Consider the following 27,140-nt stretch of genomic DNA (forward strand, 5'->3'; position numbering starts at 1 on the left):
ATGGGAGTGGGTGAAATCAAGTATCAGTATTACAAAATTCGGCTTTGTTGACCCGGAAAACTCGAACAAATTTAAATACAAATATCATCAAGATAATGATCCCAAACATAAATCTTATTTATGCAGGTCCTGGTTACTTTACAACTGCACCAAAGTTATTGATACTCCCGCCCAAAGTCCCGACATTAACCCAATCGAATATTTGTGGGTTCATTTAAAATAAAAGTAGGAAAGAGATTGGCGATCTAATAAAACTGAATTAATACGATTCATCAGAGAAGAGTGGTGGAAAATACCATTGGAATGTGATATTCCGAAACTAATTAAATACACTAAATAATTTCTTACCCGTGTCACATTCCATACCATTTGGAAAAAAAACCCAAGTGAATGAAATTCGCGGAAAATAACTGCATTTTTTGTTGTTTTCATCAGTTATACAAAGATTTTTTTGACACTTTTTAAATAGAGTAAACATCTTTTTTTTTTGTTGTTTTTGTAATGTGTGTGTTTATTTAATAACTGTTGGCGCCTAATAGTCGTAGACAAGTACAGTAATGGAATGTGTGTATAAATTTTTTGTTTGCTTTTTTATTTGTTGTTGGAATTCTCCGTCAAAACTAAAATTTTATATTTTTCTTCACTATATTTTCTTCTATATTCTTGACAAACTGTATGTCGAAACATCTTACCGATGTCCATAACGGGACCATTATTAGCGATGTCAGGGCACTCTTTTATAGCGTACATATGTCCCAATAACTCGGACTGCCTCATAAACTTTATATATTGATCCTTTAGTTGCGTATTCTTTAACAAACGTCGTTCTCCTGCATAGAGCATAGAAATGTACAGTGAGCAATTCAGGAGATTGCAAAACACGGTAGTTTTCCCTTAAAAGGAAAGAGGATATTTACCATCCGTTTGGCGAGATACCGTGTTCCGAAAACGTTGTTCTACAAAAAGCGCATCGGGCCTATGAAGATGATTAAGCCAACCGACTATCGTGGGAACGTGTTTCACAGCCATAAACGACCACGGTTTACATGGGGTACGGTACACTAGACAGGACTAATTAACTAGACATTGATGGCCTGACAGCCGGTTCTACGTTACCGGAATGACTCGGGGTTTTCCCGACCAAGGGCTGCCGCCCCAGTAAACTAGCCCTGTCTAGTGTACCGTATCCCACCCCCAATCTTTCGTCACAGGAGCAATCGCTTGCAGCACGTCTGCTCCGAATACTTCTCTTCAGGGCTGGCGTCGACCCCAACCCTGGACCAGAGGTACTTTACTGCTGCATTTGCCACAAACGGCTCCTCCCGAACTCCACCTCTGTTAGGTGTAACCAGTGCAACGGGTGGTGCCATCTTAAGATCTGCTCAGGCCTTAAGACACACAGGGAGTGGTCCACACGGTATGTGACCACGTGTTGCTCCCGCTCACAGGCGGCCCCCGCCTCTACGGCTACACTGCCCTCAGTGCCTGCACATCACACTGCCGCCACCAACAACACCTCAACGGTAAGGAGCCCCCACGAGCAACACAACTCCCTCTCTAACCCACAACCCTCCTGCTCCTACCCCAGTGCGGGGACAAACCAGCAGCTCTTGGTCCCCCGCACAGTCGGCTCCGTGTGTCAGACCGTAGTTCCTCGCAACTTGACAACTGTCCAATGCAATTCCTGCAGTGGCTGGTGTCATTTTGGGAGGTGCTCCGGCCTGCACACCACCCGTGAGTGGACACGCGACTACGTTGCCCCCTGCTGCAGAGCTCTGCACCCGCAACCGCCCCCAGTGGCGCGGCCATCAGTCAACATCAGGCCACAACCCATTTTGCGGAACGCACAGCAGGACCAACGCAGACAACATCACGCATCCCTCACCCCCGAGTTACGACAATTCTCCCGCGAAGCTTCAAGCTTTTGCAACTAAGCTGCAACGGACTTACGAGCAACATTGACGAAATAGTCGACTTCATTAGCCGGTTTGGAATCAAGATAGGCTATGTTCAAAAACGCATTATAATGCGCAGTACTTGCAGCGCTGGCAGCACTGTCAATGTGACAATTCATCCAACTGATAGATTTGTTGAAAAATTACAAATAGATTTGTTGCATTTATGAACGCGCTGTGCAGTAAAATGGAAGTGCTACTAAGTTTGGTCATGGACGATGTATGTGAGGAAAAAACCGATAGTCTTTTATTAAATTTAAGAAAAAAAAAAACCGTGTAAATCTTAAAAGAAGGACATATCTTGTCAAAAGTTTAATATCTTTTTTTTTATTCGCTTATATGTGATGACTAAATTAGAAAATTTTCGCTGGGCGATGTTTCTATCTATTTTTAAATCTTTATTAACTTTTTTTTACTTCATCTACGACCTTAGCCCAGAGCACGCTCTTTTTCCTCCTTCCCGATGTGAACTCGTTCTCCATGGTCAGTCGGACTCTGAGCAGTAATTTTATCTCGATGTACTAAAGTAATCACAAAAACCAAGAAAAGTATTATAAAATAAAGTTTAAATATCGTATTTTTCATGAATTTTTGTATTAAAAGCTAAAATAAATAATTAAATACCCACTTTTCATCAGACATTGTACTAGCGTATTTATTGGCAGTGTGAAAATTTTTGCTGCAAATAATGCACGACCTTTGATACAAAAATGACGTTTAAGAACGGGTTGCATTTGCAGTACTGCCATATTTGTATTTTTGAACGCACTGCTCACTCTGAAATGGTATGTTGCGCATTGTAATGCATTGTTGAACATACCCATAGCAGCGGTCCAGGAGACAAAACTGCACGCTAGCTCCCCCCTGATTACCAGGGACGGCTACAATGTGTACAGAAAGGACCGCGAGCGAGACAACGGTGGTGGCCCAGCGTCCATAGTACACCATTCAGTGCAGTATCGTCTTATCGATGAAGGCATCGACCGCAGGGACAGCACCTTAGAATGTCAAGGTATAGCTGTCCGGTCAGGCGATGCCGAGCTCGAAATATTTAATATTTACATACCCCCTGTTACCTGCTGCCCGGCAGGATATCTCCCTGATATTGGTGCGCTCATCAGGGGAGAAATCCGATTGGCAGTAGGTGACTTTAACGCGCATCACGATCTTTGACATTCAAGCCTGCCAAATGATCGTAGAGGACAGCTATTGGCAGAGCAGATAGACGATTCGACGTTCAGCACTGTAAACGACGACGCCCCACTAGGGTAGTGGGCAATTGCAGCAGCTGGCCTGACATAACAATTGCTAGCGCTGGTCTGATAAATAGCATAACCTGGCGACCTATGCTATCGCTTGCATCAGACCACTTGCCCATTATCATCTCGATCGAGAGACCTGCCGACTTTGTGTCCGCGCATCACCGGTCATACATCAACTTTAAAAAAGCTGATTGGACCAGATTCGCGGAATTTACTGAGGACATCATCGCAGCCCTACCCACTCCCACCGATGTGCGCGCAGGCGAACGCGCGTTCCGCAAGGCGATCACAGCCGCCACGGCTCGCTTCATACCTGCAGGACGGATCCGGGAATTACGTCCCAATTTCCCAGCCTAAACAGCCGTTATGGCGAACGAGCGTGACCGCCTACGCCAGGTCGATCCCGGGGATCCTCGAATGAATGATCTCAATTCGGAGATGCGGCAACTGGTCACCCAACATAAGCGGACCAAATGGGTAGAGCATCTGAAGTCCTGTAACTTCACCTCTGGTGTGTGCAAACTCTGGTCCACCGTAAGGTCCCTGTCGAACCCGACAAAGCACAACGACAAGGTGGATATCTCCTTCAACGGTCGTAACTTGTCGGACCCGAAGAGATGCGCGAACTATTTTAGCCGGCAATTCATACTGCTTCCTCCGGTCGACAGATCCAAACTTAGTGCCACCAGACGGTTGCACAAACTGCCATACAACAGTGCACCGCTTACTTTCACCAGCGACGAGGTTCATAGGGCCATCAAACACATGGAACCATCAAAAGCCATTGGCCCCGACGGACTAAACATGCTGATGTTGAAAAAGCTGGGTTCATTGGGAGTAGAATTCCTCACTAAGGTCTTCAACCTGTCTATGGCCACTCTTATCATTCCTGATAAGTGCAAATTAGGGAGAGTGGTCCCACTACTGAAGCCTGGGAAACACGCCAACCAAGGAGAGTCTTACCGTCTGATAACTCTCCTTTCCCCAGTAGTGAGGACGCTTGAAGCCCTTCTACTCCCACTCCTCACAGAACACTTGACTCCAGCCCCACACCAGCATGGTTTCCGTAGAGTGCACAGCACCACCACGGCACTCACCGCCATAAACACCCAGGTAAACCGTGGACTAAACCAAAACCGCTCCTGCGAGAGGATTGTCCTAGTAGCGTTGGATCTACAATATGCTTTCGATACAGTCAGCCACGCCACGCTACTAGATGACATTTTACAGTCGGCACTCCCGCCAGGGCCGAAGAGGTGGACCGCGAACTACTTGAGTGGTCGTCACTCGTCGGTGATATTTCGAGACCAAACTTCAAAACAGAAAAAAATAAAGCAAGGAGTACCGCAGGGTGGTGTCCTTTCACCCTTGCTTTTTAATTTCTATATTTCGAAACTCCCCCAGGCACCAGAGGGAGTCTCACTGGTCTCATACGCCGACAACTGCACGATAATGGCGTCGGGCAATGACATTGATGACCTATGCTCCAAAGTAAACGACTACCTCGCCCGCCTTTCTCGCTTCTTCACTGCGAGAAACTTAAAACTTTCTCCCACTAAATCCACGGCGACCCTTTTTACCACCTGGACAAAGGATGTCAAGCTGGCACTTCAGGTGCACGTCGATGATACCCCAATACCGACGGTTAATAACCCCAGAATTTTGAGAGTCACCTTTGACAGTTTGCTCTCCTTCTCAGCGCACACAACCGCTATTGCAACGAGAGTACAGAATCGCAACAAGGTCCTCAAGTCGCTCGCCGGCAGCACTTGGGGCAAAGACAAAGAAATGTTGCTGTCGATTTTCAAAGCGATAGGCCGACCGGTTCTCAACTATGCCGCGCCTGTCTGGTCGCCTGGAACCAGTGATACGCAGTGGACGAAGCTCCAGACCTTCGTCAGGATGTCTCCTGATGTCCCCAATTCAACACCTGCATGACGAGGCTCACATGCTCCCTGTTAAGGAGCACAACAAAATGCTCGGCAAACAGTTTCTGCTAGGGTGTCACCGTAGGCCTCACCCATGCAGACACCTGCTCGAGCCTGAGCCACCTCCCAGGCACGTCAGGAGACACTTCCTCAACTACGTGGACGAGATCCAGGACAAAACAGACAGACCACTCCAGGATCAAACAGTGTACCGACAGGCCATTAACGACATTCATCGGGAGACCCTTACCACCTTCTTAAGCTCCCGGCCTCCGAATGCCGTTATCGGAGTCCAACCACCACCTATTGTAGACGAAGAGCTCCAGCTTCCCCGAGAGTCCAGCGTAACCTTGGCACAATTACGTTCTGGATACTGTAGCAGGTTAAACTCCTACTTATCCAGAATCGACCCCGACATACTAAACATATGTCCGGCATGTGAAGGCAGCCCGCACGACACTAACCACCTTTTCACATGCCCCATTAAACCCACTCATCTAACACCTCTCTCCCTCTGGACCCAACCCGTCGAAACAGCTAGTTTCCTGGGTCTACCGTTAGATGAGCTAGACGAAGACCACCGGTAATAACACTACACTAACAGGGCGAAGATACTGCTACAACAACAACAACAACTGCCTCGCCTGCCTTTCTCGCTTCTTCACTGCGAGGAATCTGCAACTTCCCCCCATTAAATCACACACCAATTCCGATTGGAAACAACCCCAGAATATTTGGAGTTACCTTCGCCAGTTTGCTCTCCTCTCCGCACACAACCGCTATTGCCAATAAAGTCCAGAATCGCAACAAGGTCCCCAAATCGCTTACCGGCACTTGGGGCAAAGACAAAGGAATGTTGCTAACAACTTACAAGGCAATAGGTCGGCCGGTTTAAACTATGCTGCGCCTGCCTGGTCGCCTGGATTTAGTGATTCGCTACAGACCTGTCATAACGACTGGGACAAGATATCTCCTGATGTGCCCAGTACAACGTCTTCATGACGAGGCCCATATGCTACCTGTGAAGGAGCATAGTACACTGCTCAGCATGCAGTTCGTGCTAGGGTGTTACCGTTGGAGATCCGGCAACTGGTAGATCAACATAAGCGGGCCAAATGGGAAGAGCATCTGAAGACCTGCAATTTCACCGCTGGTGTGAGTAAGCTTTGGTCCACCGTTAGGTCCCTGTCGAACCCGACAAATCACAACGACAAGGTGGCTATCACCTTCAACGGTTGCACTTCCTCGACCCGAAGAGATGTGCGATCTATTTTAGCCGACTTTTTACACTGCATCTTCCGGCCGACAGAACCAATCGTCGCGTCACCGGACGGCTGCACAAACAGACGAACGACAGTGCTTACTTTCTCCAGTGATGAAGTTCAGGGGGCCATCAACAAATCAGAATCATCAAAAGCCTTTGGCCCAGAGGGACTGAACGCGCTGCTGTTGAAGCACCGGGGATCATTGGGGGTAGGATATCTCATAAGGGTTTTGAATCTGTCCGTGGGCACTTTCATCATCCCTGACAAGTGGAATGCAAGGAGAGTGGTTCCACTACTGAAACCTGGGAAACCCGCCAAACAAAGGGAATCTTATCGGGCGATAATTTTCCTTGCCCTAGTGAGGACACTTGAAGCCCTCCTACTCCCATTCTTCACGAAACACCTCGCCCCAGCCCCACATCAGCACGGTTTCCGACGAGTGCATAGCACCACCACTGCACTCACCGCCATAAACGCCCAGATAAATCGCGGGCTTAATCAAAACAGCCCCTGCGATAGGACTGTCCTAGTAGCGTTAAGAAGGCTTTCAGCCATTCCACGCTACTGGATGATATTTATCAGTCGACACTCCCGCCAGGGCTGAAGAGACGGTCCGCAAACTACCTGAGCGGTCGTTACTCGTCAGTGATTCTTCGAGACGAAATATCAAAGCTGTGCTCTAAAGTGAACAACTACCTCACCGACCTTACTCGCTTTTTCACTGCGAGGAATCTACAACTTTCCCCCACTAAGTCCACGGCGACACTCTTTACCACCTGGACAAAGGCGATCAAACTGCCTCTCAAAGTAAAAGTCGATGACACACCAATCCCGGCGGTAAACAATCCCAAAGTTTGGGTGTCACCTTCGACAGTTTGCTCTCCTCCTCTGCGCACACTACCGCTATTGCCAGTAAAGTCCAAAATCGCAACAAGGTCCTCAAATCGCTTTCCGGCAGCACTTTGGGCAAAGCCAAAGAATTGTTGCTATCGACATTTAAGGCAATAGGCCGATATGCTGCGCTCATCTGGTCGCCTGGAACCAGTGACGCGCAGCGGATAAAGCTACACACATGCCAAAACACTGCCATTTGGACAGCGATCAATTGCCTTCTGATGTCCCCCCTTCAACACCTTCACAATGAGGAACAAATGCTCTCTTAAATGAAGCACAATAAACTGCTTGCTGTTCCTGTTAGGGTGCTACCGCAGGTTTCACCCTTGTTGACACCTGCTTGAGCCATAGCCGCCTCTTAGGCGCTTCAGGAGAGACCTTTTAAACTACGCCGACGAGATCCAGGACAAAATTGACAGAAATCTACTGGACCAGACAGTGTTTAGATAGACATTAAACGACATTCACCGGGAGACCGTCACCACCTTCTTAAGCTCCCGTCCACTGAATGCCGTAATTGCAGCCCATCCACAACCTATTGTGGATGAAGAGCTCCAGCTTCCCCGTGAGACACGCGTAACACTGGCACAATTACGTTCTGGATACTGTGGCAGGTTAAACTCCTACTTATCCAGAATTGACCCCGACATATACAAACATATGTCCGGCATGTGAACATACCCCGCACAACACTAACCACCTTTTTACATGCCATCTTGCACCCCTCCTTCTGGATTTGTATCCGGCTTGTCTTTTCCGTATCAGTATTTTTATCTAAGAAAAACATACATTTTTTACTGCATGTACAAAAGTTAATACAATTCGAAAATCCTTTGAGAAAGGGACTTAAGAACGAAGCAAAATAATAGTCAAATAAAATGTAGGCGAAAAGGAAAAGTATAAATTAATATTTTGTTGAAAACTCATTTCACTTTATTACTGCTGCGCAGCGCTTTTGCACTGACATTATTAAACCTCTACAACGTTGAACAGGATTGGCTTCTCATGCTGTCTTAACCTTTCTCGTTTTATGCGGTGGATACGTTCTACAGAAAGGCGAATATAAAAATTAGCATTAAAAAAGACTTTACTTGAAAAAGTCGGGATATGTTCCGTAATTTTCTAACCAAAACCAAAAAAACGAGTTAAAATGATCTTATAACCGCTTAGAAAAACTCCAGAAATTAAAAGAAATAAGCTACTTAAATTACCTCGAATGTCTGAGAGAAATTCATATAAAAGCTTAAAAAAACTTGTATACAAACTTAATTCATTTTATTGTAACATTTTTAGTTTTACGTTGCTTGAGCATGGTTTATACCGTTTCAGAAGTGGTTCCAAATCACCTTCATCTTCAGAAGAGACTGTCTCTGCAGTAGATACTTGCGGTAAAGGCGATGGATATTCGTAAACTTGATTCTAGTTCTGTGTAGGTCTTTCTGTTATGACAATGTAATCAGTAATTAATCTTTGCGATGATGAGTCTAATAATTTTCATATAGCTCGCGATATCCAGATAGCTCAGTTTGTAATTTAAGGTTGTAATTCAGAATTGGGGTCATTAATAAGAAAATGATTGTTTAATTCACTGCAAAGTTGAAAACCTTCTCGAATTAATTTTGCAGTGAGGGGGTTTGGTTTTTCTTCCTTATCATTATCACCTTATAGACCTACGACTACATCTAAAGTTAGATTAATAATATTTATCATTGTTACTTAAGACATTATCCGCAAGCAATTCATCTATATAATCATGGCTGACGATCTTCACCAACTTCATGTGCCAAAGTAATTATTTGATCTCATAGTGTCGATGTTTGATTTGTTGTATTGCTTGTGGAACAAATGGTGTGAGCTTTGAACGTTCCACGATTTTTGCAGACTGCCTATACGCGGGCTTCCTAAACAAGCTCATATGCATGTTTGTCTGGGAAATTTTTAGATGAAATACAAACCGCAAAACTTCAAAACCGTATAATCAAACCAACCGTGGTCCAAATTTTTTATATTCTGCGTACTGAGTGCATTTAAAAAACTTATTTGCTCTATGAGAAGTATGCTTCGGATCATTGCCTTGTTGAAATTTCCAAATCACTAGTAAATTCTCTACCACATAAGGTAGCATTACATTTTGAAGTATCCCAACGTAATTAACCGCATCCATATTACCTTCAATATGATAAATTGGTCCGACACCGTTCCACGAAAAGCAGCCTCACACCATTATTGAGCGTACTCCGTGCATTAGGATTAGTGAAAGATGCTTGGGGTGGAATGCTGCACGTTTGGCCGCCGCACTTACTTCCTAACATCTGAATCAACTCTATTTATTTTCGTTTCATCGCAGAATACGACATAACGTTATTGATTTTGAGTTCAGGATATGTGCTCTGTGTTCTTTTCGTTATTGCCTTTTCCTGGTGAACAAAAATTTCTCGATGGATGTCAGCAGTACTCTTCCTGGGATCCTGTTTTTGCAATCTAATTACCATCCTATAAATCTGGATAGTAATCTTTCGGCCTTTCTTTTTTCTTCAAACTTGTTCTGCTATTTTATACTTGATAATACACGTTTAACTGTGTTGAAATAGCACTATAGGATAATCTGGACTTTTACAACTCTATGATTACTTTTTGAAGAGCTGGGGTGCAAAGTTGAAATATAAAACAGGAAACAACTCACAAAATTTTGGACGAAGACCGAATAGTTCTTAAGTATATTTCTCACAAAAATATCAGTGCTCCTACTAAAATGCAAAAAAATCAATGCGAGAAATAAATGAATGAAAGAAAAAATAAATAAATGCATTTCAATGAATATTATCACAGCAAATATATTCAAGCACAAAAAATCCGGTTCCGACGCCGTACTCGATGAAACATGCGCACATACGGCTGCCAACGCATCGTTCTTAAGTATTTTTCAACGGCTGTAGGTGCTGCTGCAACACGTTCCACTAAAACAGTACCTATTTCGGGATTCGCCTCAGAAGACTGAGCGTGTAACGTAGGGTGATGGCCTCGACTACAATATATACAGCCAAACATGTTCGCGATGTATTGTATGTCCTGCCTTTAGGCAATTAAAACATAACGATGTATCTTTGACTAGCATACGTCGATCTTGAATACACAGGCTTTAAAATATTGGATATTTTGGAACTGTGCGATTAGTGGAGTCGCATTTTATGCATTTCTGATTGGTGTTGTACTCGTCAATCGAAATAAATGCACGTGGGGTAGAATTACGTGATTTTCTGCTAGATGTCGAGAAGATCTTGCCAGCAGAACAGGGCTTTGGGTGTGCGAACTCAAGAATTCAAAAATTTTTAAAATTTAGTAATAGTCGACTCACTCACCTTCACCTCTGTGCTTTCCTCAATCTATTTACGCCTAAATTCCGTGTCTAATTGGAATCCCAGCCAGTGCATCCATCAGTAGTCGCACTCACCCTTTCTGATGGCATGCAAAGTCCGTATATCCTCGTTGCCGCCATCTGAAATTTTATGTAAAGTCTTAATATCCTCACTGATGGATGATGGTAGAGACATGAAGGTTTCTATAAATGATGCTGTAATGTGCTGGAATCGATGGTATCGTTCGTTTAACCGTGATTATGTTCCTTCGCAAGACTTAACCGTAAATGAAATTTGCACTAACATTTGCGCTGTCTCGTCCTTCAAAATTGATTTCAAATAGTGGAACTTCTACGGGTTAGTGAGGTTTAATTCTTCCTGGACAGAACTAAAAAACAGGTCTTTAAATGATAGGCACGTCGTAACGGTAGTAAAAATCGATATGGTATTGCAATCCCATGCCTTAGCGAAGTGCGATGGACCGGCTCTGGAGAATTTTTATATCCTGCCAGGCATACAGTCTTACTATACTCTGGCAAGGCCCCAGGTAACAAACATGAATCGGGAATAGGCATTCTGCTTAATACTAAACCTAGACGCGGGTTAATATCGTTTAGACTAGTGTCAGACAGGATTTTGTATGCGCGCTTTAAGTCTAAAGTCAGAAACATCACAATTATCCAGTGTTACGCTTCGACTGATGGTTCGACCTCTGCTCGCAAACCGTGCAGATCAACCAGTGGCGTCGCAGTGGAGCGCAATCAAAGCCACTATGAAAACTTGTGCTGATAACGTTCTCGGCCCAACCGCTAAAGGTAAAATGCAATGGATGCGCCACGGAACTTTGGACAAAATATGCGAACGAAAGGCCATCTGGGGAAAATTAGCATCGGTGACGGACCGAAGAGGCGACCAAGCTAAACAGCTGCAAGAATGATATTCGCCATCTTCAGAAAACGGTCCAACGCTTCGTTCGTCACGACAAGAGGAGCTACATCAACAATATGGCAGATGAAGCTGATACGGCAGCTAGAACCGGTGATTCTCGTGCGTTATTCAAGATCACAAAGAAAATGGTGAACAAAAGCTTGAGCGTTAAACACTCCATCAAAGACCTAAACGTCGTTGGAACGAGTATTTCTCAGCCGTGCTTAACAATATTTTAGATCTTGCTTTAGATAAATATTCCATCTCAAGTAGAACATTAGAAAGGAATGCTAGAATCAAAACTGCACAACCCGAGATGTCGGAAATTGCTGCTGCGATAAAACAACTTCCCAAATATAAAGCCGCGATCGTTGATGTCATCCCAGATGAGCTTTTTAAAGCCAATGTAAGGGTCTCTGCCGGAAACTGCTCCCACTTATGACATCGGTGTGGGACAATGTAACCTATCCGCAAGAATGGAAAGAAGGAATTATTGTGAAACGGGCAAAAAAGGTGAGTTGAAAGATTGTAATACCTGGAGAGGCATCTGTGTTCTCTTTGTTGTTGTAAACATGAATGCCACATCATACTTGACCAACTAAAAGTTCATCTTGAACCATCGATTGGTTCCTGCCAAGCTGGATTTCGTAGCGGTTTTTCCTGTGCAGACCATATCAACACACTCCGTATTGTCATAGGACAATGCACCGTATATAACTCTAAACTCCACCTGCTGTTCATCGATTAGTGTATCCGGGCTGCTTTGCGGAGGAGCGGAGTACCGGTTAGACTTGTAGGTCTTTTCAAGGAAAGCTATAGCGACGCTTGTTGCCACGTTCTCCATAAAGGCAAATTATCGGAACCCTTTCACGTGCTGACTGGCGGTCGGCAGGGTCGCATTCTGTCCCCAATCCTTTTCCTACTGGTAATTAAAGACGTTCTTAACGCCTCTTTTGCTAACGAAAACCATCAAAGAGGTATTCAGTGGCAGATCAGCAACACATACTTAAACTATTTAGCATATGCCCACGACATTTGTCCTATAGGATGTGCAATCTAAAACTTATGGCACAGTCAATGCAGGAGCAGTTACAAACAACGGGACTTCAAATGAACATAGGAAACACAAAAGCATTAGCCTCTTGCTCTATTTGGACGTGCTATACACGTCCAATGAAATTTGGTCTCAAAATTTAAAAGACGTGTCACGCATATTGCTGAGCTTTCTGTGCTTCTTACTTAATAAAAAACTGTAAAAAATAGCCAATCTTTTATTAAACATAATATATAAATACATTTAAAATATGTATTATATACTAAATAATAAATAGGAGAACTATGTGCATTGCGCACACGCGATCTGCCCAAAGCTCTAACAGAAATTCTTCCAAGTAAAAGCTCATTTGGAATTCTTTTGCACGCAATAGTCACACGCTTTTGGAAATTAATTTATAGCGCAAGAGGTTAAACCTGAATTTGCCCCATATCAGATTCTTTAAAAGTGGGATGCATAGTCGCCGCAGATGGAAGAAGTGAGTCGGGCGCTGAAAACAGGATTACCAAAGCCAAAGCGGCGTTCGGCACTCTTGTACTACTCTGGCAAAATAATAACATAACCACGCACAAACTGCGAATTTTCAACACATGCGTTAAGTCCGTCCTGCTATATGGTCACCGCAACGATCACGTCTTTAAACGTTGTTGTGGTTGTTGTTGTAGCAGCATAAACATTCCCCGTGCATATACGAGGAATGCTGCTGAAGTGACAGTCCTTGGCCGCATATAAATCCGGATCGTTCCGGTTACGTAGAACCGACTGTCGTGATAACGCACAAATCCCCTTAGAAACAAAGAATCATGTCCTGGGAAATGAATGTATCGACCAGATTTATGTCACGACTAAATAGAGATGATCTCCACAAGAAAGCATTCCGTCGCTCAACTGATCATCTTTTGACATCGCGCTTGAAGAAAATTAGACTCGACACATGCAAGCAAATATTTTTTTTTCAAATATGAGGAAAATTTCCCTGTTAAAAAAATTATTAATAAGCAAAACAACAAAATCTATACTAAAACTTCTAAAGACGCAAATGGTTCAGCGTGGCCACAATTCAGCCTCCGTACTGGTTTGGTAGGGAGTATCTTGTAAAGCCGTTACATCTCTACATGTCTGCGAAAAAGCGGACAAATCCGGACAAAAGTGTACCAAGAGCATGTCTTAGAAGGGGGAGTGTAATAAGACAAAAACCAGTAGTAATAAGACAAAAACCATTAAGCAGTGGCAGACAAATAACTATTAAGGGAACAACCCAGTAACCTTGATCGGAAGGCAGAGATATGGTCATATACGCCAATCCTATATACATACCGCGTGGCGTTATTAAAGTTTATGGCAAGATGTGGAGTCGAGTTTGCTCTATACCACCTCAGAGTAGGTAATGAGAGGCATAATTAGCTCGAGAACTAATTTGCGCCTCGTTTTCTCTGGCGTGAATGTTACAGAGACTCTCAGCTTACGCAATGTAGCATAAATATTCCCCACAACCCTATTTATTATATATGGTGTAGCACAGGTAAGTTTTTTGTTAAGAATAAACCCCAAATTTTTTACCTTATCCATAAAGGTAAGGGAACTTCTACCTGTCCACAATTTAGGGATATTGTCAACATGCACAACACTATTACATATAGGTAAGACATATGACTTTGACGCGTTCATACACAAAAAGTTTTCATTAGCCCATACAGCAATAGCAGACAAACCACTGTTTATTTTGAAACATAAATCTTCAACGAGACCAATACGACTAGACAAGTACAATTGTATATCATCAGCATACGCATGGACATTCAGCATCATTGACAAAAAGACTGAATAAAAGTGGACCAAGGATAGACCCTTGCGGAACACCAGTTTGTACTTGTCTAGACTGAGATGTTAATTTACTGGTCTTGACCTTCTGCGTTCTGTCACCAAGGTAGCTGACCATGAGTTTCACCGCTCTGTCTTTGAAGCCGAAATAGTGTTTATGCTTCAAACATAATAATTTGTGATTCACTGAGTCAAATGCTTTAGAAAAGTCAAGTAAACAAAGTAGAGTCAAGTCACCTTTGTCAAAACTAATTCTAATGTCGTCCAGTATTTTAACCATTGCAGTCGAGCAACTGTGATTTTGTTTGAAGCCAGATTGTAGTGGAGAGAGTAGACGATTGTTCTGTACAAATGATGCAATTTGCGTGGCGATCAAGTTTTCGCAAACTTTGGAAAATGTGGGCAGTATGCTGATAGGTCTATAGTCACCAGCATAAATAGCATTTGTCTTTTTTGCGACTGGGAAAACTATAGCATTTTTCCATACTGCTGGGAAACATGAACTAGTCAAGCAATGGTTTATTATATGGGTAAGGGGTCCTATTACATATTGGATGACTATACGGACGAATTTTAGCGAGATGCCATCATCGCCTACAGCATTAGACTTTATTTTGGATAAAGCTTTCAGGACATCTACCTCACTAACTGTCATAAATTGAAATTGTTCTTTTAGAATAGCACAAGGTGAGGACTCTTTTAAAATAGGAGCACAATTTGTTTTCTTACCAACACTAATAAAGTAGTCATTAAGTTCATCAAAGTCGATCTCACATTCCGGACTTTCCTTGCCATGAATTTTAAATTTTTTTAGGTTGCTCCACAGTTCTCTTGTTGGAAGTGACGGATCAAGTTTTGAGTAACTGTACCAACGTTTCGCTTGTCGTATTATTGCAGTGGTTTCATTTCGGATTACCTTGTATCGGCGCAAAGAAGTATCCGTCAAGTTTTTTCTCCACTTAGCATAACACTTGTTGCGCTTTCTAATGGTAGCTCGAACTTTAAAGTTGTACCAAGACATGAACTATTTAAAACATTTACAGAACGAAGCGGAATATGAGCGGTTGAGGAAGTCAAGTTTATTATCAACAGTACTAAGAAACCAACATTCATTCCAATTTATAGAACCCATGTCTGAATACAGAGAATTAACATTCAACGATTTAAAATCGCGATACTCTTAGGTGGCACCTAAATTTGGACGATTCATCACAACATCTAAAGTACAAAATATTAAGTCTTGGTCAGAGATAAAGGCAACTTGGTCGAATTTAAGAATATGTGACAAGTCACATGTTATAAAATAATCAAGAAGACTAGGTTGTGAGTTATTTGAATATCTCGTTGGTACTACATTAAAACCATCATTTTGTTTGCATATAATATCAATGAGAATTTTCTTATTTTCATTAACGCTCGAACGCAGTTTACCGAACAAACCTATAGATTTGAGTAGTATTGAACAAAAACAGAAACAACAAAGCACATGTATGTGTGTTTGCAAAAATGATTGGCATTAACAAAGATAGAAATGCAATAAACAGAAAAAATGCAATAGTTAAAATAACAGAAAATTAAGAAGTAATACAAGATGTGAGAAGGTAAGAGAAAAGCAATAAAATAAAGGAAGAGAATAAAAAAACAGGGAGTATGTAGAGCACAAACATAGATACATAGATATAGTCATAATTTAATTATAACAGCAGACGCGGTAGAGTTGCTCTGTTTACGCAGTCGAAAGGCGGAGGAAACTTGTGGCTCTGGCATGTTAAGCGTATGACACAGGCTACCAAAAATATTGTCAATATTCTCACCTTCCATGTGCGGCAAGTTGTTGATGATGAGATCGGTGGAGAGAGCTTGGTTTTGGCATTCATCCAGCTGAGTCTTCAATAGCGCAATTTCACCCTGTAGTTGACCATTCAGTTGGATTTGTGCTTCAGCTTTCCCCACGCATTCTTCCATTATTTTCATGGCTTTCCGCAGATTCGCCATTTCAGCCACAATTTCGCTAAACCGCTGCATCACTCGCTCTTCGGAAGTTTTCACTCTTTCGGAAATCTCTTCGATGATACTACTTCTCTGCAACTCGAGTTGTTCCTCTATCCGTTCAAGCCAGAAAGGAGGTGGCGAGCTCCCTTTTTTCTCCCCTTTAGATAGATTACTCGCGCTGCTTTGCGGAGTGGATACCGTTTGGAGTGTGACTTTTCCTCTTGAAGTCATGTTTTGCTTGTTATAATTTGCAAAATTATCTACTTTATTTTGCTTTTCTTTGTATTATCGCACACAAAATTATTTTCGCGACCACAGTATTAGAATGTTCAATAAGTGTTCAAAGACACACGTATTCGCTAAAAACAATGCAAATAATCTGGGCACAAACGTAAGTAAATCAGAAATAACTGCAGCGCACAAAAAAACACGTCTACTCAGCTTGCATGTTCAATATTTCAACTAGACGCACGCCATAAGTTAGTGGAGGACCAAAAGTCGTGTAATCGCCAATTATATATTTAAGTATATATAGAATGATCAGCAAGCTATATCAGCGTGGGTGGTAATGAAGAAATCACATTTGCTAGAGCCTGACACTCCTCCCAGACAAGTCAAGAGGCATCTCTTCAACTACACTGACGAGATATAGGGCAAAACATAACTATAACTACTAGACTGGACGTTCCCACGACAGTCAGTTTTACGTAACCGGAGCGATCCGGATTTATATCGAGCCAAGGACGGTCACTTCAACAGCATTCCCCGTATATGTATGGGGCAGGTTTATGCTGCTACAACAACAACAACTAGACCGGACAGTATACAGACAAATATAAACTATAATCAGCGGGAAACTCTTACCACCTTCCTCCCGACCCCTGAATGCCGTTATCCGAGTCCAACCACCACTTATTGCAGACGGAGTTTCAGCTGCCTCGCCAGACCGGCGTAACTTTGGCTCAATTACGGTCTAAATATTGTAGTAGGTTAAACCCCTACTTATACCCCTACATACTCAATATATTTACGGCATGTGAAGGTGCATCGCCAGGTACTAACCACTTATTCACATGCCATCTCAAACCCTTTCACCTAACACCTTAGGTCCCTCTGGACGCAAACGGTCAAAGCATAAATTTTCTGGGATGAGTTAGACGGTGACGATCGCTAACCATGCCGTACTGGCAGGACCTAGTAAATTGCTATAACAACAATAACATAGCTTTAACGACCCAAATAATAGAACACTCTCCGATTCGCAGAAGCTTTCATTCCACCTTGATCTTTCGATAACTAAATTTAATTTGGAGTCTCACTTAAGGTCATAGTTATGTAATAGTGTTGTATTTATCTTCTCTCTTTGTAATTTTACTGAATACAATTGTTATATTACTTACATAAATTTACTTGTAACTAGTCTGTAAGAATCCTAATTTATCTGTAAGAATTGTAAATTCGGAGGCAAATATGAAATAAATAAATAAAGGGTCATTTAATGAAACCTCCGAAAACTACAAATTACACTACAATTACCATTACCACCTTCTTAAGCTCACGACCCCCGAATGCCGTTATCGGAGTCCAACCACCACCAATCACAGACGAAGAGCTAGAACTTCCTCGAGAGTCTCGCGTAACCTTGGCACTATTACGTTCTGGATACTGTAACAGGTTAAACTCCCATTTATCCAGAATCGACCTCGAAATACTAAACATATATCCGGCATGTGAAGGCACCCCGCACGACACTAACCACTTTTTCACATGCCCCATCAAACCCACTCATCTAACACCCCTCTCCCTCTGGACCCAACCTGACGAAACAGCTAGTTTCCTGGGCTTACCGTTGGATGAGCTAGACGAAAACGACCGGTGATTACACTACACTGACAGGGCAAAGTTACTGCTACAACAACAACGAAAAAACTTCCAGAACCTGTATTTAAGGCTAATCGTCTATAATATTTACATTCTAGCCTATTCGAATTTTTTATATTGTGTTCATTGCCTACACATTTTCCTAACTAAGTTGGTGTTCCAATAGGTGTTGTCATCATGCTCTGTTTCGACCATGGTTGGGTTGGACCGTAAAGAAATGGGTGTTAAATGAGTTAGTTTAATGTGCATGTTACCATTGCGTGGGGTTTTGTCAAATATTGGAGATACATATGTTTGGTATGTGGAGGTCTATCCTGGTTAAGTAAGAGTTTAACCTATTTAAATATCCATATAGGTACTCGGGTTGATACCGGTGCAATGTCCAATCAAAAATGTGTCGCCTAAGAAAATATTTCAAATCAAAAATAAATGAAATATGATTTCCAGAAACTTTTAGTATTGTTTATGGATTATAACTAAAAAACATCTTAATCGAAGCGTTCTGAAGTCTTTCTTTCTTTCTTTTACAGAGTGTGGAGAAGCAAAAAATGATACAATTAAATTCTGACAACCGCTTAAATCAAATTAAGTGCGATTCTTCGAATGATATAATGCAAGTAAATTAAACAAAATGGAAAATTATACATGTACATACACACATGCATATAAAAATGATTTCTCTCGATTTTAATTAGAAAATGATGCGTTTCAGGAATAAGAAAATTTTTTCCTTGCTCTAAATTTTTGTCTAATGGTGCACAAGGGTCAAAAATGACATCAATTAGTAGTTAAAAGCTAATTTATTTATTTATTCCTCATCATCAATTGATATTCAAATAATATAAAAGAAAAATTATAAAAAGGGTCAATTAATTATATACATAGGTGCAGATACTCAATAAAAAAATCGATGGCTAAGTTGTTAATTTTATACATAAATTAAATCACAAAAATATTGTAGTTTACTGAAGAGAAATGTTTGTTGAATCGAGAATGTATAATCTCGTGGAATACTTCGGAAAAAGGATATGCAATGTTTTCATTATTACATTTTTTCGAGGAACACTTTTCTGAGAATTATAACTTTTTTAGGAACATTAATTTCATATAGGATGATTTCAGTTAAAAAAATATATATCGTTATATACAATATTTATGTTCCTGATAGTTTTACGCCATTAAATATCACGATTTAAAATTGCTTTAACCTGTTTTTAATATAATTTAATAATAGAATATATGTAGCTTTCAGAAAAAAACTTGTTCGTTCTTTTGTCTCAAATCAACGAACTTTCTTGTCGGGAATCGAGTAAAACCACATATTGCTTACTTTATTTCATTTTGATTCCAGACTTAAAGTGAATAAATATTGTTTTAATTTTCTACTAAAATGTAACTTTTACAGCAATATGAACCGGTCATACGAAGCTTGCTCAATATTTTATATTATTTAGCTTTTGCGGAATGCGAACAAATATACCTGCATAAATATTGACCAAACCAAAAAATTTATATACATATCAACTACGTGATTTTCACCATGGAGAAAAATAGTTTTTTGCGCTTTCTTACAATTTTCGCTTTTTATTAATTTATTATAATTATTCATGGTATTGAACTACATATTTACCAAAAACCTTAAATCTGTCGAGTAGGACGATTTAAAAATTTCGAAACCAACTAATACTTTCTTTTCAACGTGACAACAAAGTGTTTTTTTATGATGTCTTTTTACAAAGTGATATAAAAAAGTAGTTTAAAAAATCTGTTTTTTATTAGTTTGCATAATTCTTCGCTGCAATTTCTTCAAATCTTTAAGACTTCAAGACTTTCTGTGTCATATTGTATATGTATATATATATTATATATATATAATAGGCGTTTGTACCTTTTTAGGTGTTTTTGGCCGAGCTCTTCATCCAATTTATGGTCTGCGTCTTGATATTTTTCCACAAATGGAGTGATCTACAGTTTTACGCCAACTCCGAACGGCAAATGGTTTTTTTGAGAAGCTTTTTCATGGCAGAAATATACTCGGAGGTTTACCATTGCCTGCCGAGGGGCGACCACTATTAGAAAAAACTGTTAGGGCTGTCGTATTACAGTGTTTCATTTTTCACAATTAAGAGTACAGGGTGCTTTGTTACCGACTACAAAAACTTTTAGTCTACACTCTGTGGCTAGTTTTATGTCGAATGTTGGGGGTTCAACTCAACCACCCTTGGTTATTAACAATCTTTGTAAAGTTTACATAGTCAGTGTTATAAGAACGCCATGATCAAATTTATCAAACCAATTTTCAAACACAAATTTTTTTATTTTAATTGTACAATTAAAAAATTTCATTATGTTATTGCCCTTGACAAAATAAGGCTGATCGTTGCAATTGTGATTTATTTTGGTAAATTCAATTAATTTTGTTATTACAAGACCTGATTAAATTTCCTTAATTATAGGCTCTCTATTTACTTTAAGACTACAATCATTATTCTGCTGGAAAGAATTTCTAATACAGTTGTCATCATGGAGCATAAGGTTTTTTTTCACCAAAATTTTTTCTTTGTTCCTGTACACCTCATTTCCTTGAACCACCTTTTCTTCTATTGGCAAATCTAATTCCTCATAATTGTTGTTCGGCGATGGTATAATGAGGGCTCTAAAGTAGGATTCTGTTGGGAATTTTGGAATCTGTAGTACAAAGATCAATTTGTTTTCAAAGAACACAGTACTTGTTCTAAGGTAAGGTAAAGTTTCCACCGTAATGTTGTATTTAGTTTTTTCCTCTTCGGACAAAATGTCGTGCGGTAATATGTATGTTCTGTGTGCTCATCATAACAACATCGGATATTTTATCTATTTGATTATTCAGAATGTTAAGGTCAGCATACATTTGTAAAACAACCCTAAACTTTTCCACCATATTGAGCGCCCTGTTTGCCTTGGCTGTAATATTTGATAAAAGGGCATTCACTTTATTTTGTTGTCTGTTGACACTATCAACCACGGTATTTAGATTCTTAATCAGTTCATTGTTGATTTCCACTTTCTTGTTCGTTTGGTCTGTTATTTGTTTTGCATTGCTGTCCAATGTTTGTAGATGATTGTAAATTTCTTTTGCGTCATCGTCGTCCATTTTTCCCCACACCATCTTCAAAAACGATCCACCAATGTTTATCAGTCCTCTTTTTGCTCTGTTATTTTTATAGACGTGTGGAATTAGTGTTGCTAAAGCTGTCCTTGTTAGTTTAATTTCTCGTTGTCAATCAAGTCATTATCATGTTCGTCCACAAGATTAAGTTTTATTACATTTTCCTCCGTTTTTTCCAAACAGTATTGGAAGATATTTAAATCTACGATGTGTAATACATTGAGATATTTATCTACAACTGCCTCAGGCTCCATTTTATATATCACAAATCCACCATCTGGGTTTATTTGGTAGATTTCAATTTCATTTGCCCCAGATCCTGCTACCATCATCAGCATGGTGAAGGTGAAGACGTTCATTCTGCAAAAACTATTAAATCTGTTGTTTGAATTTGCGTCTCATTTGAGTTTTATAATATTTCTTATTTCTCCTATTACTAGTGTCTGTGACATAATTACCATCTTTCCGGAATTGTGATAGCCTTTTGTATTTAAGACTATTTTTCTGAATGTCCCTGTTCCGTACAATTGACTCCGCCAAGTTGAAATTTTCTGTTCGATTTTCATTCAGTTTATTCGTTCTTACTAGCTTTTCTTTCTTGAACTGTTCTGCAAGCTGTTGGATTTTCTCTCTGTCAAAATTTTTCTCAATAAAGTCAATGGGTCTTAATTTAGTTGTTGAATGAGTGGTGTTGTAAATTGTAATTATTCTATGTATTTTGTCTTCAGTGTCTTCGTCTGTCACTGTTCTATCAGCTGTTATAATCCGAATGTGTTCATTCAATGTACCGTGTAGGCGTTCAACGTCTGCATTGCCTGTTTTGTGATGGGCGGTTGTTACGTGCGAGTCAATGTTATTTTCATTTAAAAACAGTTTAACTGCTTCATGTAGCATGCACCTATCATTGTCATAAACCAGTTTTTTCATTTTTCCTAAAAATCGTATTCTTTCCTTAAGAGCAGAGAGTATAGACAGCCAAGTTCTATCAGCCAGTTTGTGTACTGTGGCGTATTTTGAAAGTTTATCTATTGTTGTTAAAAACATTACGTTTCGGAATGAGAACCAAATGTCCATGTGGACAATGTCATTAAAACTACCTGGTGATTCACTCATCTGGTATGGAACCTTTACCGGTCTCCTGTCGAATTTAGCCAACTGGCAGACATCACAATTATTAATAAACTTCGTTTTTAGGTTCATAAACCCCGATTTCAATTCCGCAAACCCCTCATTTATGCCACGATGGTTATTAGTCAGGTGTTCATCCTTAATTATATTTAGTGCCTCATCCGTATCTGTAATTTCTTTTAATTTTTTTGTGGATCTTAATACTTTTAAATTTCTGTTGTTAGAAAAATAATTTACAAAGACATCCTGAAGTTGTACAAAAAGTCGGTCGTCCTCGCAAAAAATACACATCACACCTTTATCCTTCAGTACTTTCCTTAGAACTCCTACCAAGTTGCTAGTATCAGTAACCGTTATAAAGTTTTTTACTTTCTTATGTTTAATTTGCATTATAAACTTTTCAGTATTCCCTTTTTTGAAATGCAGTTGGTTTTTGTAAACATTTATTGGTTTTTCTGTAATATAAATATAACAAGAGCTGTCCTCTTGCCCACTATGTACGGTCGCCGAGTTTGAACTTGCGTAATTTTGGTCTTCTTCCTCATTATTATTGATTTCCAAATTTGGCAATCTTGACAGCCCGTCTGCCACATTTATTTTGCCCTTAAAGTGTACAATTTCATAATCAAATTCATTTAATAGGATTTTCCACCTTTGCAGTTTAAGGTTTGGCTCCTTCAATGAATCCAGCCAAACTAAAGGTTTGTGGTCCGTTTTAATAGTGAATTTTCGGCCCCATAAATATTGCCTAAAGTACTTCGTTGCCGCCACAATGGCGAGTAGTTTTTTCTCTATTGTGGAATACCTACGTTCATGTTCATTCAATGTTCTACTGTAATAAGATATAACTTTTTCGTTCTGCATTAAGACAGCACCGATCGCAAAATTTGATGCATCCGTGACAAGGGTGAAACTTTTAGAATAATCGGGATAGATAAGAATTGGGTCAGTCATCAAGAGCAACTTGAGTTTCTTAAAGGCATTGATGTAGTCCCTGTCGGAAACATTTATTTCCGCTCCTTTCTTCAAATATTTTGTCATGTGATAGGCAATCTTTGAATAGTCTCTTATGAACTTTCGATAAAATACTCGTGATCCCCAAAAACGCTTTAATTTCCTTTTCCGTTTTTGGTAGCTCTATTCTTTGAATCGCTTCAACCTTCTGAGGATTCGGTTTAATGCCGTCATCAGTGACTATATGTCCCAAAAATTCGGTCTGTCTCTGCAAAAATGAGCATTTGTCCAGTTGTATTTTGATATTAACCTCACTCAATCGTTCAAGTATTAACTTGAGTGAATTTAAATGTTCTTGAATAGACGTTGAAAATATCAGAATGTCGTCGAGGTAAACGACACAAATCTTGTTTATGTACTCAGCAAGGACAGCGTTCATCATTCTCTGAAACGTGGCAGGTGAGTTTTTCAACCCAAATGGCATCCGTAGGAATTCATAATGTCCCGTGGCCGTGGAGAATGCAGTCTTTGGAACATCCTTAGGATTCACTTCTATCTGGTGAAAACCCTTAGCCAGATCGATTTGGGAACTACCCAAATAGGTGCGTTGTATGGGCTACAAGAGGGTCTAATAATGCCTTGCTTCAACATCAGATCAATCTGTCTATCAATTTCCTCTCTATGAACTTGGGGGTATCTATACAACTTCGAATAAATGGGGATATCATCTGTAGTCTGGATCCTATGTTTGACTTCACTCGTAAATGCCAGGTCGTCACTATCCTTATAAAATGTTTTAGAAAATTTAGAGAGGACTCTCTTTAAGCCTTCGATTTCCTCATTGTTCAGATGGTCTGTCCGTGTATGTATTGCATTACGTCTCTAAACTGTAATCTGTTATGAAACACATTAGTTTCTGGACAAGAAAGATCAATTGGTTCGTTCATTGAACGGGAGTAATATTCCTCCTCTTCTCTGTTAAAAAATAATTTGATTATATAGCGTTTTTCAATAGGTGCGCTTCAACTTTTTCCCGATAGGGAGGGCGAACGACGCAATATTTTTTATTTTTCGCTTGTCATTTGTAAACTTCATTAGTATACATTTCATCATGGAACGCTACACACTTGAGCAACGATTGCAAATCGTGAAAATTTTTTATAAAAACAATCGTTCTGTTGCTGCTACTTTAAGAGCATGATTTTCCAAAAAATCATCTTCAGTGATGAAGCTCACTTTTGGCTCAATGGCTTTGTCCACAAGCAAAATATGCGTTACTGGGCAGAAAGCAATCCACACGTGATTCATGAGGCACCGTTGCATCCCGAAAAAATCACTGTTTGGTGCGGTTTACATGCCGGCGACGTAATTGGCCCATATTTTTTCGTTGACGAGAACGATCGCCACGTTACTGTGAATGGAAATCGATACCGCGACATGATAAACGATTATTTTTGGCCGCAATTGAATGGTATGGACTTAGACGACATGTGGTTTCAACAGGATGGGGCCACAAGCCACACAGCACACGCTACAATTGATTTGTTGAAGAGTAAGTTCGATGAGCGCATTATTTCCAGAAATGGACCGGTCGAATGGCCGCCGCACTCGTGTGATTTGACGCCTCTAGACTTTTTTCTTTGGGGTTATGTGAAGTCATTGGTCTACAGTAACAAGCCGGCGACGATTTGTGAGCTCAGAGCCAATATTGAACGCGAAATTGCTGGAATTTCGGCCGATTTATGCAAAAGAGTGGTCGAAAATTGGGTTCAACGATTGGACTTCGTAAAACGTGCACGCGGTGGTCATGCAAAAGAAATCGAATTTCATACTTAAATGTATATGTTCAAACTCGATAATAAAAAAAAATTATTTAAAAAAGTCAAACCGTTTGTGTTTTATTCAAAAAAAAAAGTTGAAGCGCTCTTACTGAAAAACGCTTTACTTTTCTCAGTTGAAATCACTCGGTCCTTGTAGGAAATATTGACATCAAGGTTGACTAAAATGTTATTTCCTATGAGTCCACCGAATCTGTCAGCGAAATTATATTCCAAAAAATCGACATGGAAATTTTCAAGGCCAAACTCTTTAACAAGTGGTATTGTACATTTTTTCTTAATACTAATATCTTTATTACATGCGCTAAGAGTTATATCTATAGCCGATTTCCATTTCTCATTACATACTCCGGGTTTTATTATGCTAAATTCCGCTCCGGTGTCTATTACAAACCTGAGCCTTCTAATTGGGTTGTCTATGGGCAGGTATCTGGAAGCCCACTTATTTGAAAATTTTTAAAATTACTCGAAATGTCCATAGGTTCAATTGCCTGATTTTGATTGTTTTGTTCGTGTCGATTGCGTTGCGACGCATTAAAATTCCGCGATTGCTGAGTAAACCTGTCCTGTCTTGATTGTGAGGAAGTTGGCCATTCAGTGTCCCTATTAAAATTACCCTGATTCCTTGGCTGAAAACGATTGGTTTGCCGGAAGCTTCCACTCTGTTGTGGGTGACGATAATTTGGCATTCCTGAATCGTTTCTTTTGTAGCTGTTATTATTATTCTGAGATTGCCTTCTATTGTAGCGGTTGGTGTTATTCAATGAGAGACCGGTAAAGTTCAAGTAACCGTTTTCCTCTATTATGGCATAAGCATCCGACATTGTGGATGGATTTTGTTTAATTTACTATAAAAATGCCCTATGTCATGCATGCATGCATCGGCACATATTTATCTCATCCAAAATTTTTTCTTTAGGAGTGTGATCTCCGTGTTCTCTTATGAGCACCGTTCGTAATTCTAACCACGTCAGTACTTGTCCGTTCCTTGCGAGGGAATTTCTCGCTTTGTCTACCAATCTGTCCTCAATGTATCCTAACAGGATTCTTTTTAGTTCGACACTAAGGGGTTCCATTATGGATGACAATGACTCAACTCGTTTTATAAAATTTGATAAGTCTAGAGTGTTGCCATTGAATTGTTGTATGGCACAAATACATTTTCTAGCTACCTCAAATTGTTCCATTTTAATGCTATTCTTTCTTTCTATTCCAAGCAGAAAATAATTTTTAGTTAATAAAATTTTTCCCTTTTTGTTTTTTTTTTTTTTCAATTAACAAAAAATTAAGTTATTCAACTATACCGACCTTCTGTTAGAGTTGGTCGATTTGATCTTCCTGACAAACCTTCTGTTGGAGTTGGTTGATTTGATCTTCCTGTGGGTTTTCCTATGGTACCTCACCGATGTTTATTCATACACGGATCTCAACCAATTCTCGATGTTTCACACTTCAGCTTACGTACAAGAATAATGTACACCGTGAGATTGCTGTATTTAATCTGACCTCTTTATTGAATATTTCTTTCTTATATACATTTTCTAATACTAATTTCTTAACTACGTATATATGTGTGTGTGTGTGGGTACATGCGTAAATGTGTATTCTTATCTTCATTGTATACATCCGATACCAATGCATTTTAAGTGCACTAAAATTTATGTGTCTTATGCAGAATCAGTAAATCCTAGTAGGAGATAAACGACCAACGTATTGATCTTTTATATTTGTTTAGGT

The 27,140-nt window shown here is 40.2% G+C and overlaps 1 protein-coding gene across 6 annotated transcripts in view; it reads left to right on the forward strand.

Moving 5' to 3' along the window:
* LOC128870423 (protein Gawky) overlaps nt 1-27,140 on the forward strand; it is a 165,759-nt gene that overhangs the window by 60,679 nt on the left and 77,940 nt on the right. For 3 of the 6 annotated variants that reach the window (XM_054113038.1, XM_054113037.1, XM_054113039.1), the window contains exon 2: nt 18,866-18,952. In XM_054113038.1, coding sequence (XP_053969013.1) covers nt 18,884-18,952 — 69 coding nt within the window. In that variant the 5' untranslated portion in view covers nt 18,866-18,883. Of the gene's footprint in view, nt 1-18,865; nt 18,953-27,140 lie in introns of those variants that run through there. The other 3 variants (XM_054113040.1, XM_054113042.1, XM_054113043.1) reach the window with 2 other exon arrangements.

The sequence above is a fragment of the Anastrepha ludens genome, chromosome X (assembly GCF_028408465.1).
Source record: "Anastrepha ludens isolate Willacy chromosome X, idAnaLude1.1, whole genome shotgun sequence".
NCBI classification, from domain to species: domain Eukaryota; kingdom Metazoa; phylum Arthropoda; class Insecta; order Diptera; family Tephritidae; genus Anastrepha; species Anastrepha ludens.